Raw genomic sequence first — 13,993 nt, forward strand, 5'->3', positions numbered from 1 at the left:
AGAATGGTTTCAGGACTAGTTTGTGGAATCTAGAGAGTCTATTTCAGGGCTCCCTAACCCCCACACACAAATCACTTTTGAGTATTCTTTAAGGCACTAGGTCTTAAAATGGGGGAAAGATAGATGTGGTTGCTCTGAAATGGATGTGGCTGGTGAAGGATGGGATTTTGACAAGTCCCCAGTCTTGGTTGACTTGCAGTAATGAAACCTGTTAGGATATTAAGCAGGGTCTTGGAGTTAATCTAGAAAGGCTCTAACTTTACCGTTCTATCCCTTCTCTACCCCAAAACTTAGAGAATCTCTCTCTCATTTCGATGGTCTTTCAAGTAAGTGAGACACAGATGTAGTTCTAGGACAATTAATTATTCAGGAAAAAAAGTATACCAAAATAAAAATGAACCAAAATAAAGTTTAAAATGTAAAAAAATAAAGAATGAGAATATAGGTGATTCTTTATCTGATACAGGTTGGGAAACGAAAAACAACAACAAAAAACTGACATTACAGATTACCATTTAGTAAGAAAAATATGACTATACTAATAGAAAATGAACAAAAAGTTAATTTAAAAAAATACAAAATGGTCTGTTAACCTATGAAAAACAGTTCAGCCTTCCTGGTAAATCAAAGAAATACCAATTAAATTTATTAAAGTTTTAATACTATGCAATATACATATGACATAATTGTACACTTTGAACCTAAATCATCTTATTAAATAACCAATGTCACTCCAATGAATTTAAGAAAAGAAAATGTTTTCAATACATTGAATTGACAAAAATGAAATGGCTGGTGCCAGCCCATGGCTGGTACACGGTTATGGATGAAGTACAGTGAGCTCTTGTAGATGGTAAATGAATAAAATGGTAAAAACCTCTCTAGAAAGCAATTTAAGCATCAAAAGCTTTAACAATATTTAAATACTTTTCGTTTTACAATAGATGTAAATCAGACCATTATGCTGTATACCTTAAACTTATACAGTGATGTTTATTATTTCTCAATGAAACTGGAAAAAATATTTCTAAGGATTGAAGAAAAACAAGACTTCAATACTTTGACCCAGTAATTCTGTTTCCATTCTTCCATCCTAGAATCATCAGAAATACACTTGGAGGTTTCTGTACAAGCACGTTTGACCACGGTCTTACTTAGGCTGCACATAACAGAAACCTGACAGAGACTTAGATAAGAACCCCATGAGTTTGGCAGTCCAAGGCTGGTGCAGTAGCTCCTCCAGGCACGCCATTAGGATCCAACCTCCTTGAGTCTTTCCACTGGAGCCTGAGCATGTGGCTGCCTTCCTTATGTCTAAAAATGAGCCCTGTACTCCTAGGTTTCATGTCTCTGCTCCGGATAGGATAAAGGGAGAAGGACAAAGGTTCACGTTGCCAAATCTGTCCTTTTGCATCAAAAAACCCAGTAGCTTTATTAAGCAGACTTCCACTTGTACTCACTCTTTTTAGTGTTATCAACTACAGTCACCAGGTTATACGTTAGATCCTAACTTGTATCAGACCCTTACTTGTAGATGACCCACTTGTATCTCGTAACTTGCCAGAGCTGTCACATGACTACCCTTAGCAGGGGCAGGGGAAGTGTGCTTAAAAAATGTAATTTACATACATACACGCCCCACACGGGAAATAACATGTTAATAGTCTACAGAGTCAGCATTTCAAGTCAAAGGTGTATTGATGGGTGGACATGTTTTTCTCTTACTAAATTTTTTCTGTATTTTCTAAATTTTCTATAATGAACTTGTATTATCTTTATAATATGAAAAAATATTATTTTTTAAAAATACCCCATATACTCTTAAAGACTATACTTATTCATATTCATCTTCACTGTCGAAAGAAAGGAGGCTACTGTTTTTGATTTGCTTTTGCGAGTTCTTTTTAACCGAGTCCTGCTCATCTGCCTCATCTTCCTTTGTCTTCTTCTTTTTTGAGCTTGCTGTTAAACCTGAATATTTTTCATCGGAGGAACGCTTGACTGGTTTTCGATACATGATTCTCCCATCAGCTGAAGCTGGTTCTTCATCTGCAGCAAAAACAAACGTAAACAACTTCCTTCTCTCCTCATTACTTTGCCTTGAAGAATCAGAAGGCAAGGAAATCTCACGCTGTATTTAAGGATGGTCTCGAGTCAGCTCAGTCTGGTCTGCTCCATCCACTGCCTCTAACTGCATGCAGCCAGACATGTAGTCCCTTATAAAAACTCACTCCCTGAAGTGTTCCAGTCCTCCAGGAATTACAGTCAGGCTATAATTTTAACTATTTTGAAAAGTGATTGGAACTCCAGCGTTTTCCAATGTAATAAATATTTAGGAATAATGAAAAATACACTATATAGCACACCACACTTCAGGCAATCATTAAATAGATCTCTGATTAGTCTATAAACATAACCACTTATTATTTTAAAAATAAGATGTTTTTACTTAAATTTGCACTTAATCCTCTTAACAACCCCATGAGTAGACATAATTATTGTTTCCATTTTACTGATGATGTAACTGAGGCTGAGAGGTGAAATAACTTGTTCCAGGTCACATATCTGGTAAGTGTTAAAGCCAAAGTTTGAACCCAGGACTGTGTCCTTCGAACTTACCATACTATTATATAAAATAATTTCATACTCCGGGCTCCTTAAACTGTTAGAAAAGCCAGAACACTCTGATGTACCTGCTTTGGCGGCCTTTATTTCTGCTTTAATTTTCATGGCTTCTTCAGCTGACAGGTCTCCCTTTTTTAAAACCACCACTTGGGGCTGTTCGTCTTCTTTGTCACTGTGATCACCATCTTCATCTGGGAGCTGGGGCTGGATTCTCTAGGGGAAAACACAAACACAATGTGTAAGCTGCTGACCTTGAACCAAATACAACCACTGTCTGTGAGAAACTGTGATTACTAAACTGAGAAGGGAACTCTACTGACTATATATGTTTGGCAATGAATTTTCAAGTAACTCTTAAAAGCCTAACCTGTCAGGTAGGGGAGAGGTCTAGCTGCCAGTGAGCCTGGGGTGCTGTCCAACGAGATGAGTTTCTACCTCAGGAGGACCCCAGCTTGCAGTTCCCAGTGTCAGGGGCCCTCTGCTTCACGTATTGCCGGCATTCCCAGCCTACTCAGGGCAGCCTGCTCTTCATCAAGCCTTTGTACTTCCACCTCTCCCAAAGGGTGGCAAAAAATAAGCAACCACCACCAAGCACAGAGAGCAGCAAGTAAGAAGGTACTCTTTCTCCCACCTCTGCATCTCTCCTCCCTTCCGATGGGTATGTTATCAGCTGTTTTCTACGTGTATAAAAATATGGAGTTATCTAAATCATTTTGTATACAAACAGGATACAGTACATAATACTATGTGATGTGCTCTTTTCTTTTTAAATTATGAAACTCCCCAAACATAAAAAAGTGTAGAGAATAACAGAAACCATGCACTCACTCACTATATACATGGTAACGTTTGGCCAGTTGATTTAGATTTTTAAAAAATATCAGACACCATAAAAGCCCCAACTTTTTACTCAAAAAAAAAAAAAAAACAACTTTGTACAATATCTTGAGATACATATAGAATTACTTATTTTTAAAAACAACTGCCTAGCATTATGTATGTGGTCATCTCACGGTTTATTTGACCAGTACCTCGTAAATAAAAATTTTGCTTGTTTCTAGTTTATTTCTACTATGATAAAAAATTTGCATGTTTTTGTTCACATTTGCAAACTTCTATGTAAGATAAATTCCTGGAGGTGAAACTGCTGAGTTGAAAGGCATGTGCACCCATCACACAGTAGTTAAACAGCTTGTTAGCCACCTCTCACAGAGCCTTGTCTCTCAAGCAGGATGACAAAGCCCTGAAGGATCTGTCCTTGCCCTGTGACCTCCACCACACTCCACCACGCTCATGGCCTCTGGACTCCAGCCAGGTTTGAGTGTGCATATCCATGAACATATTATATTAGCTCCTTTGCCCTCCCTCTCTCTTAAAGTTCCCAGTGCCTAGGAAGCCCCACTGACTCTGGCCAACGCTGACTCAAACTACCTTCCAGACTTGGATCCTTTCGAAGTGCTCTCCTGATCTCACCTCCTTTCTCTCACTGGGAACAGCTCTCATAGGTAGCATGTACCACACTGTTACTAATGTTTTTCTGTCTCTATTAGGTGAGCGCCTGTGAGAGAGGTACCATGTGTTTCACGTCCGTATGTAAGGCAGAGAGCCTGGCAAACAGCGGGGACAAGAAATATTTGTTGATCTACTCATGAATGACCAATAGAATGAAAAATGATGAACTACCTGGAGCCCTGCCAAGGGCTCGTCCACTTTGTCTGCATCCCATGTCTGCTCATCACTTGACAAGTGTATTCTCTTTAATGATATCCATGTTAGTTTGCTAGTCATTAATTTTGCCTATTTTTCTCTAAAATTTCCAATAAATGACCATAAATAAGTAGGTAATTAATAAGTACTCTTAGCCGAGAAAATGAGAAAATGAAATAAAATCATTCCTGGTGTTCACTAGATCGTGAATCATTAATTCTGACTTTTTGTTTATACAACTGGCTGGAAAAACAAGAGACCAGTCTAAAGAACAGTGGCGGCAACCAGTGAAGACTGTTCATAGCCTCTCCTGAATTTACTCTCGACAAGGTGAATACGATGATTTAGCTCAATTACATAATGAGTTCCCATGAAACTTTTCTTTTTATCAGATCACTAGAATGATTGTATTGCCAAACTCATTAAGAATGAAGCTGTTTTCACAAACAAGGACATGGGGCATTTCTCTACAGAAAAGTCTCTTGACTAAATAAGCAATCCCAAATCACTGATACTAATTGGAAAGACTCTCCCTCAGAGTTCTCCTAAGTTAGCATTCCAAGCTGTACCCTTCAAAGTTTTGACTATGAACACAGATCATCGTCAGGACCTCAAGCAAACTATAAAATCAGGTCTCATAATTTCTTTACAGCTGAATCCACATCCCTTTTCTCAGACGTCATCCTCTTTGTCATCATCACCGTTTTTGGTCCTGGGGATCCCTGATATGTTATCTCTAACCAAAAACAGCTCCTTGTTGCCTACTGAATAGTTCGTAAGGCCTCACCTCTATCCGCCCCACAATCACTTCTACATACAGTCCAGAACTCACCATGTCTACATTTTTCCCAATGTTGTTGCTTCCATCCCTATCTGCTGACCTACCTATGTATCAAGATTCCATCAAAATATCCCCTTCTCCATGAAGCCTTGCCTGATGACAAGCATAGTAAACTAACCAATGTAACTTGTCACTCACTATTTGGTGCCAGGCACTGTCCTAGGTGCTGAGAAGAAAGATAAGGATTAAGATACTTAGAGTTCGATATGGTGGTGGAGATACACAGGAAGTTAAGTAATTGCCATGCGAAATGATGCGAATTACATAATTTTGGATATACAGACAAAATGAAGGACAGAGGAGGAGTAACTGGGGGGGCTTTGAGAAGTTTCATAGAGGTCATGTCCTCTGAAGGCAGAGATGAGGCAGGCAGGAAGGTGTTAAAGAATATGGCATTTGGGGAGCCATCTTTTTGTCCTTTCAAAGCCTGGCACAGTGCCTGGGTTTAGCCCATACTCACTGGATTGAGTAATTTCACATAAATCAGTCTTGTTTCCTCTATCAAGCTCTAAGTGACTTGAGGGGTGGGTCTTAGTGCAAATGCTGGATACAAAGTGCTACAGAAATTCTTTATTTCGCCACACATGCCCTAAGCACAACAGTCTCTATTAGGGAGGCTGGTTTGGATGTGAACCAGTTAGGGCTGAAGCCTGGGAGAGCTGAAAAGTTGACTCCCACCGATCCCATCCCTAAACTATTCAAATGTGGCTCTTCTCTGAAGCTCCTCTTCTGCTACTCAGATCCAGGACATCTGCTTACTTTTTTTTTTTTAACTACAAAGCATAGGAATAAATACAGGGCTTCCTCCAAAGATGTTTCAGACTCGAGGCCTAGGATATCGGGCCATTGATCGAGTGGTCTCAGTTTCTTTATCTGGAAAACGGGACGACGCTATCACCCACCCTGCTAACTATAGGTTTTGGAATAAGCGAGTGAGAAAGAAGAGACAGGAAAGTGGTCTTTGTTAACCATCTACCAACGAGGAGGCGCTTTACCTGCGTCAAGTCATTTTCAAGAACAAGGCAGCACTCTGAAACGACAGAGTTTCCTGGGAGCAAGAGGCTGTTGTTGTTTGAAGAGCCTGGGGTCCGAGGCCCACCGGATTGGGGACCCGGCGCAGGGGAAAGGAGTGACCTGTCAGTACCTGGCCTCCAAGTCTAAGCAGAAGACGGAAGTGCGGGGCGGGCAGCGTTTCCCCGCCGCGACTGGCCCGGGCTCACCTTGGTTTCTACGGTGGGCCCTTCCCGGTAGCCGACCCGTTCTTTGAAGCGGGCCAGGAACGCCGGCTCGGCTGGCCGCACGTACGACACCTGGTTCCGCTTGCTCATGGTTACTCTGGGGAAAAACTGGCTCCCGCGGCCACATCGAGACTCCAGAAGCAACGGCGCCTGCTCCTGACGTCATGCCGGCCCCGCCCCCTGGAGTGAGGCCGGGCAACATGGCGGCCTCCGTGCTGGCGTCAACGTCTTACTCGGGCGCCAAATTCAAATTCACGGCCATTTTGAGCGGGCGGGATCCCGGCGCGCAGCGCGGCTGGAGGTGAAGGCATCTGCTGCTTTGGTCTCCGGATTCAGGCGTGACGGCGCCATGGCGCCCGGCTCCAAAAGTAAGTATGGAGTCCGGGCTTCGCGACCTCGTCCCCGCCCCCAGATGCACCTGTGGAAGGTTGGTCGCCCCCAGCCGCCCGCAGGGCTCCCGGGTGGCCGTGAATGGTGGAGGCGGACTGAGAGGGGCGGGGGGCGTCTGGACTCTCTCTGACTCTCAAAGACACTGATGGACTTTTCCTTTCCTTCTGTGTATTGGGCGCACGCTACGAGCTCCGCACAGTTTTAGTCGCTTGGGCTGAGCAGTGACATGGAAAAGAGAACCCTCACCCAGGAGTTTGGCTCTGTCTTCCCTCGCGTTCTCGGTCCTGCGGTACCGTAGCTGGCCTCTTTCCTCTCTCGGAACCTTTGTCCGAGGGTTGGCCCTGGCTCTCACCACCTTCTGCGTATTTCCACATTACTGACCTTCCTGAAGGGGAGAACTTATCCATGTTCCAAGCAGGTCTTTCTCTTTGGAGGGCCCGATATAGACTCTTAGACAAGGGACTTTTAAAGTGCAGTTTTACAGCGATTTTTTATTCTCACAACCCCTATTTTCTCAAGGAGACCCCTCCAGTTTCTTCCTTTTTTCGTGGAGAGGAGCGCTGTCATTTTTGCTTTTGATAAACCCTTTAATTTTCACTAATTTCTTGGTCCTTTGTTGTTCTACGTACCCCACGTCTTACATTGCATAACACATTAAGAAGTCTTGTTTTTTAAAGTTGATTTTGAGCTGATCTGATGGATCTCAGTGAATGTTATGAGTTGTAATGAGGAGAGGCTTATGTTAAAACATGGAGGAAATTGTGAACTTTGGGTGTTTGAGCCTTCCAGCAACATCAATGCTTCTAGCTGTCAATATTAATTCACTTTTGATGTTTGTTTCATTGACCTTTTCCATCAATCATAACCTTACCCGAACACCTTCTTATGCTCTTTTCCACCTAAAATATTCCTTTTCTTCCACCATTTCCAGTATTCAGAATATTAATTAGCACACAAATTGGTACATAATTGGACCAAAATGTTCATCGTGCTTTCTGCACAATCACAGTATTTGTTCAGCAAAGCCGGCCTCAAGCAAGAGAATCGATGCCAGTGAAATGATTGGAGCAAAGTGGTGTAGTTCGTGCCTGTCTGTTAAAGAACTCTGCTCTGTCCATATCCATCATTCTGGAAGTGAGGGAAGCAAGGATATTATTCACAGCTCCCCTTTGTGATGGCAGTGATTTCCATGGGGAACTCTCCTACTCTTTTAAGTTTCTTAGTGAAGTTCAGGTTGATGACATCCCAGGTAAGTGCCCTTGCATTCTCAGCAGTCCATAAACCTGGAGCATGAAGTGGGCACACGGGAGGAGAGAGCCCATGCAGTGCTCTCTGCAGCTTTTACTTTCGTGCCCATGAAGGTTCTTTCTTGGGATACCATGGACACCACAGGTTGCCGACTGAAGTTAGAGAAATGAGAATGTGAAATTGAAATTAATGAATTTGAGTTTAAGATTTCCTTTCTGAACTTAATCATATTTGGTCACATGCACCATAGGTATTTATCTGGACTGTAGAATAAAACATCTTATGGTCTTTTTTAAAGCAGAAAGATTCTTTTAAAAATTTATTGTTTCGTTGAGGTATAACTTACATACGGTAACATACACAAATCTTAAGACGGCTGCTCAATGAATTTTTACATGTAAACAGACTCTCGTACCACCACCCAGATGAAGAAATAGAACCGTTCCTGGTCCCCAGGAAGTTCCTTGGCACCCTTCCTGGTTAATAACAACCCCGCCCCCAACCATTGCTCTGATTTCTATCACCGTCGATTAGTTTTACCTATTCTTGAACCTCGTGTAAGTCATACAGTATTTGTTTTTATTCTGGCTTCTTTTACTGAATATTATGTCTGAGAGCATTGTTTATCTGTTGTACGTAGCAGCAGTCGATTCTTTTTAGTTGTTCAGTGTTCCATTCTGTCAGTATACCACGATTTGTTCTATCGATGGACTTTTGGGTTTCTAGAGGAGCTATTGTCAATAAAGCTGCTGTGACTGTTCAACATATTTTAAGGCGGACACATTGAGGACCTCAAAGTTGAAAGAATTTTACAGTGAATGCCTACAAAGGACTCCCTGTAATGTCAACTTACTATGGCGGCCACACAGGAAATTTTCATACTCCCTTTATCTAACCTTTGATTAAGCTGCAGCATAAGGAGGTGGTTAAGAGGAGGAGCCCCAGAATATCTGCGTTCAAGTCCTAGCACTTCTCACTGACAACATGTCCTCAGGCCTCGGTTCTGAATAATGCCAGAACTATTTACCTCCCTGTAGTTTTTATTTCCTTTTATCGCACTGTTGGCATATGACCTCTGCTGCCGCTGCTGCTATTGCTGCTGCCGCTTTTGGTAAACATTTCATTTTGGAATCATTTTAGATTTACAGAAAAGTTGTACACCTGTAGAGATCAGTATTCATCCAATCACTAGCTCTCTGTGAACCTCTCTTCTTTGATTTTTTTCCCTACCAATTCTAGCTGCTCTGGCTTCTCCAGACTCTCAGCTACTGCTCAACTCAGTGAGACCACCAGGTTCGCATCCGGACTCCCCTCCCTGCAGAGAAGACTTGGGAGGCCAGGCAGTCAGGCCGGGGCAGTCGAAGGGCTCACTCGTTGTTTTCCTTCTGTCAGATTCACTTGATTGTTCTGTTTGTTGTCCATTGTCTGAAAACTTACTGCATATATTTTGCCCAGTTTTGCAGTTACTTAAAATAAGAGAGTTAATTCAGTCTCTGTCACTCCATTATGGCCAGAAGTAGAATTCTGGGTCTATTTTTGGTCATATTTACACCTAGGTTGTGGCCTTTCAGTCTCTGTTTTGACAGCGTGGGACGTTTATCAGGGCTCTGAACTCTGATTTTGTTCCTCTAATCTGTGAGTCTGTTAAAAACTGCTTAAAATTTTAGCCTGTTGGCTGCAGCTTTCAGAACCTGCGATCTCTTCTAGGGAAAAAACCGCCTCCAGTGCTGTGTTCACACCTCTGGGCTTTGGGCTTCTGTCCTCTCTTGGATTTTGGCTCCGTAAGACCTTCTTTGGCAGGTCCCCAGTGCCTTCAGGTAGATGTTTACTATAGTTTTTTTCTGCTTTTCTAGTTGCTTTCTGGCAAGAGGGTTGGTTTGAAATAAACTAGTCCTTTAGTTCCAGACAGTAATGGTAAGAAAAGCCTTACTCTCATCAATTCAGTTTTATTTCAGGATTTAAAAAGTCTGTATCTGAGGAAGCATAAAAAGTAGAAAGAAGATTAAAACCGGTCCCGTTAGCGTAAAGAAAGGCTGTAACTGCAACCCACGGTAGCGTCATCTTTCTCTGCCACTGTCCTGCCTCGCAACTCAAATCCTGGCTCTGTTATTACCGTTATTACGGGACATGCTTCTTTGAATGGCTTGTAAGTTTTTTGTTGGCAACTTGACATCTTAGATAATAAGTATGTTAAGCAACTCTGGGGACTGGTCTTCCTACCCTCTGGGGTTTGTTATTTGCTTGTTTATTCGTTTAGCCACTGGCTGGATTGTTTTAGTGAAGTCTTTTCCCTTCCCCTTCCCACAATGAGAGGCCTCTGATGCTGCTCCTCAGAGCAGCACAGCTTTAGGTATGCCCAAAGTCACCCTGGATGACAGTGGTTTGGGGATTCTTTTCTCTTTCCCTGACCACACTCACTTGTTTAACTCCAGGAATACCAGCTGATTGCCATATGGTAGGACAGTGCCTTACAAACTAATCCAATTTAATTCTGGCTCCTTTGAAGGAATAGTGTTTGAGATCTGTGTTTGATGTTTGTTCTGACCTCAGTAAATCTGCTGCCCCCTTCCCCAGACAGGCCTACATTTTAGCTTGTATCTTGAAACTCCTAATTGCCATTCACCACAAGCTTCACTGTCCTTGAGACTGCAGTTAGGCTTGCTCTGTTCTCCATGCTCTATTGTAAGTGGAGTCAGCTCCTTCGGAGGAACTATCAGTTTTATAGCGTCTCTTCCCACTTAGGCAAAATGTCTGAGCCCAGACTCTGGAGCTGGGGACAAGGACAGTCTTCTCTCAGACACCTCTGCTCTGTTTGCTAAGTGTTTGTTGGAGCAGCATGTGTGTAGCAGCCTAGAGTCCTCTTGACTTGCCACTCCTAGTGAGGAACCACTGCCTCACGAGCCAGGACAAGGTGGTTAGGGCCTCAGTGTCCTCAGCACCTGTGTCCAAGGTAGAGCCTCGTTCCCTGAATGGGGCCTGAGTGGAAGAAGGGAGCCGCCACCTCTCAGCAGCACGAGAACCTGATGGAGTTGTCATTACTTGCATTGGAGAAGCATGCGAGGGTGGTGATCAGGAGCTCAGTTAGACAGGTTAAATTTGAGCTGTTGCCTATTGGACAGCCAACAGGAAACGTCAAGTAGGTAATTAGATGTAAGAGTCTGGGGCTGAGGTTTAAATTTAGGAATCCTCTGCATGTATGTAACATTTAAAACCATGAGATTTAACATCATCGCCAGTGGACTGGATATGGGTAGGACAGAGAGGAAGATCAAGGCCCGGGCCCTGGAGCACCTGCTGTCAAGAGCTCAGGGAGCTGAGGAGAGTGAAGAGTGGCAGCAACTGAAAAGGGCGTAAAATAAGAAGAGGAGTTTTATACTGCACTTGCAAACACCTCTAATGGCTTCTTATCTTTTTTCTAGCTGAGTTACGCAGTGTGACAAATTGTCAGTCTAACCAACCAAGGTAAGGAAAAAACCTCGTTAGGGATGTAGTTTTCCTAAAATAACATTTAGCATTGTAAGGAATACTTGGAACAAGGGGAACTTATTTCAGCATTAAGCTTGGTCCTTTGCTACCTGGAAATCTGGAAAAATCACATCTCCCCACTCCCTGCCCCATCACCTTCCAGCCTAAAAGATGGGATCAATAGCATAATTCTCCCTTGGGATGGCCCATTTGTTTTTGCTGTGAAGAGGGAAATCAGAGACAAGCAGTGCTTAGAGCTGCTTGGAATCAACTCCCTTTGAGTTGATTTCCAGTAAAGGCTCGTGTAGGTGACTGTCCTGAAGCACATCAGTGGAGGCTGAGGGCCACCAGGCCTCTTTTAGAAGCGGTAGATGGAAGAGGGTAGATTTTGGGCTTTGCTGAGGAAACTCTCAGTACAGAAACATTAGAGGCAGTATGAGACTCATCCTTTTTTAGTTTTCTTTTCTCCAGTAAACTTAGCTGCTACATTTTTTTGTCTTTAGTCATGAAGGTGATGCCATCAAAGTTTTTGTGCGGATTCGTCCCCCTACAGAGGGTTCTGGATCAGTTGATGGAGAGCAAAACTTATGCTTATCTGTGCTCTCATCCACGACTCTCCGGTTGCACTCCAGCCCTGAGCCCAAGACCTTCACGTTTGACCATGTTGCAGGCATGGACACCACGCAGGTAATGGTAATTTTGAGAACTTAACTTTACATTTGTAGCATGTGAGATTCTGTTATTTGTAAGGATTTCATTTCTGGTCTCTGATTTCAGATAAGAAAGCTCAAACATTCCACACACATATTAAATTTAATTTTATTAAATAATATTTCTTCCTTCATTAAACTTTGTACCAGAATGACAAGCCTGCTTTACTGGCCCTCTCCATCCAGTGTTGGAAGTTAGTGAAGGTGTACGTGTCAGAGCCACTTAGACGATCGATAAGTACAATTGAACTGGCTAGTTTAAGGAGACTGTCTTAGTTCTGGCACCTATAACGAAAATATCAGAGATTGGGTGGCTAGAATAAAAAATATTGATTTTTCGCAGTTCTTGGAGGTTGGGAGGTCTAAGATAACAAGGCCAGGAGAGCCAGTGTCTGGTGAGAACTCGCTTCCTGCCTTGTAGACATGTGCCTTCTCACTGTGTCCTCACTGGTGGAGAGATGAAGGGACGGAGAGGGTGGGGAATGGGAGAGTAAGGCAGAGACAGAGACCTAATAACCTCCCAAAGGCCCCATCTCCAGATAGCACCACAAATGAGTTTGGGGCTGGGGCGGGGGGGCGGGGGACACAAATATTCAGTCTATAAGGGGTAATAGATTTAAGATTACTATGATGTCAATAACTGTTTTTCAAATTAAGGACAATTTAGTTAAGGTCTAGTCAGCACTATCCAGAAGAACTTTGCAGCGATGGAAGTGTTCTATATTTGTGCTGTCCATTGTAGCCTCTGGCCACATGTGGCGATTTAAGTTTGATTAACTAAGAATAAATAAAATTTAGAATTCAGTTTCTCAGATGCACTAGCCACATGTGGCTATTGAGCACTTGAAATGTGGCTAGTGTACCTAAAGACCTGACTTTTAAATTTTAGTTATTTTTAATTAATTTAAATTTAAATAGCCACATAATGGCTACTATATTGGACATCACAGATCTTGATTACCTTATACACATGAATGTTTTTGGTGAGACATTTAGATTTTAGATATTTTCTCTTTTCATCTAGGGCATGGCTGGACAATGGAAATATAAAGTGAGCCACATATATAATTTAAAATTTTCTAGAAACAGGTATAATTAATTTTAATTTTGTATCTTATTTAATTCATTATATCCTTTCAACATGTAATCAACATAATGAGTCTACGGCCATGCCACCCTGAACAAGCCCAATCTTGTCAGATTTTGGAAGCTAAGCAGGGTCGGGCCTGGTTAGTACTTGGATGGGAGATCACCTAGGAAGAACAGGTGTTGTAGATGTTTAAAAAAAAAAATAATGAGATTTTTTTTTTCATGCTCAGTCTTCCAAATTTGGTGTGTATTTTACAACACATCTCAAGTTGGAGTAGTCACATTTCAGGTGCCAAATTGTTACATGAGGCTCGTGGCCACTGTATTAGACAGTGTAGGTCTAGGAATTCTTGCATTGTTGATAAATTGCATCTACTCATGTGTAAAAATGAAAATAGAAACCAGATATTGGTTATTTAGTACATGCTTGTGAGAAAAGCACTGAAGAACATGTAAGATTATATTTTTTATGCTAATACCAGTATAATATTTACATGTAATATGCAAAACAAAATTCTATGTACTGTCTAGATCTGAGCCTTAAACCTATAATTGTATAGGAAATTAATTGACATAAATATGTTTAAAGTTTTGTCATCTTAGATGTTTTAGCCTTTTTAAAATAAAATAATTTCCATGTTATCACAGTGTTAAAAAAATCTAAGCACACAATTTTTATT

General features: G+C 42.0%; 2 protein-coding genes and 1 pseudogene across 2 annotated transcripts in view; 2 read left to right on the plus strand and 1 right to left on the minus strand.

Annotated features, from left to right (window-relative positions):
* Positions 1-619: 619 nt before the first annotated feature.
* KIAA1143 (KIAA1143 ortholog) lies at positions 620-6,576 on the minus strand. The gene is made up of 3 exons (XM_039837502.1): positions 6,394-6,576; positions 2,694-2,838; positions 620-2,049 (listed from the first exon to the last, which is right to left on the minus strand). The coding sequence occupies exons 1-3, from the start codon at positions 6,499-6,501 to the stop codon at positions 1,835-1,837; spliced, it is 468 nt and encodes a 155-aa protein (XP_039693436.1). The 5' UTR covers positions 6,502-6,576; the 3' UTR covers positions 620-1,834.
* Positions 6,577-6,624: 48 nt separating this feature from the next.
* The window catches only part of KIF15 (kinesin family member 15), a 51,736-nt gene continuing 44,367 nt past the window's right edge, over positions 6,625-13,993 (plus strand). The window contains exons 1-3 of the mRNA XM_039837491.1: positions 6,625-6,779; positions 11,469-11,511; positions 12,018-12,201. Of these exons, the coding sequence (XP_039693425.1) occupies positions 6,761-6,779; positions 11,469-11,511; positions 12,018-12,201 (246 nt within the window). The 5' untranslated portion in view covers positions 6,625-6,760. The remainder of the gene's footprint in view (positions 6,780-11,468; positions 11,512-12,017; positions 12,202-13,993) is intronic.
* On the plus strand, positions 13,384-13,502 carry LOC120582514 (uncharacterized; annotated as a pseudogene).

The sequence above is a fragment of the Pteropus medius genome, unplaced genomic scaffold (genome assembly GCF_902729225.1).
Source record: "Pteropus medius unplaced genomic scaffold, Ma_sr-lr_union100, whole genome shotgun sequence".
Classification (NCBI taxonomy): Eukaryota; Metazoa; Chordata; class Mammalia; order Chiroptera; family Pteropodidae; genus Pteropus; species Pteropus medius.

Excerpts from the sequence above, each read along its gene's own strand:
- KIAA1143 (XM_039837502.1), bottom strand. The coding sequence starts at position 6,501 with ATGAGCAAGCGGAACCAGGTGTCGTACGTGCGGCCAGCCGAGCCGGCG. Across the intron at positions 2,839-6,393 it reads GGCCCACCGTAGAAACCAAG|AGAATCCAGCCCCAGCTCCC; the intron begins GTGAGCCCGGGC and ends GTTTTCCCCTAG. Across the intron at positions 2,050-2,693 it reads AATAAAGGCCGCCAAAGCAG|ATGAAGAACCAGCTTCAGCT; the intron begins GTACATCAGAGT and ends TTTTTGCTGCAG.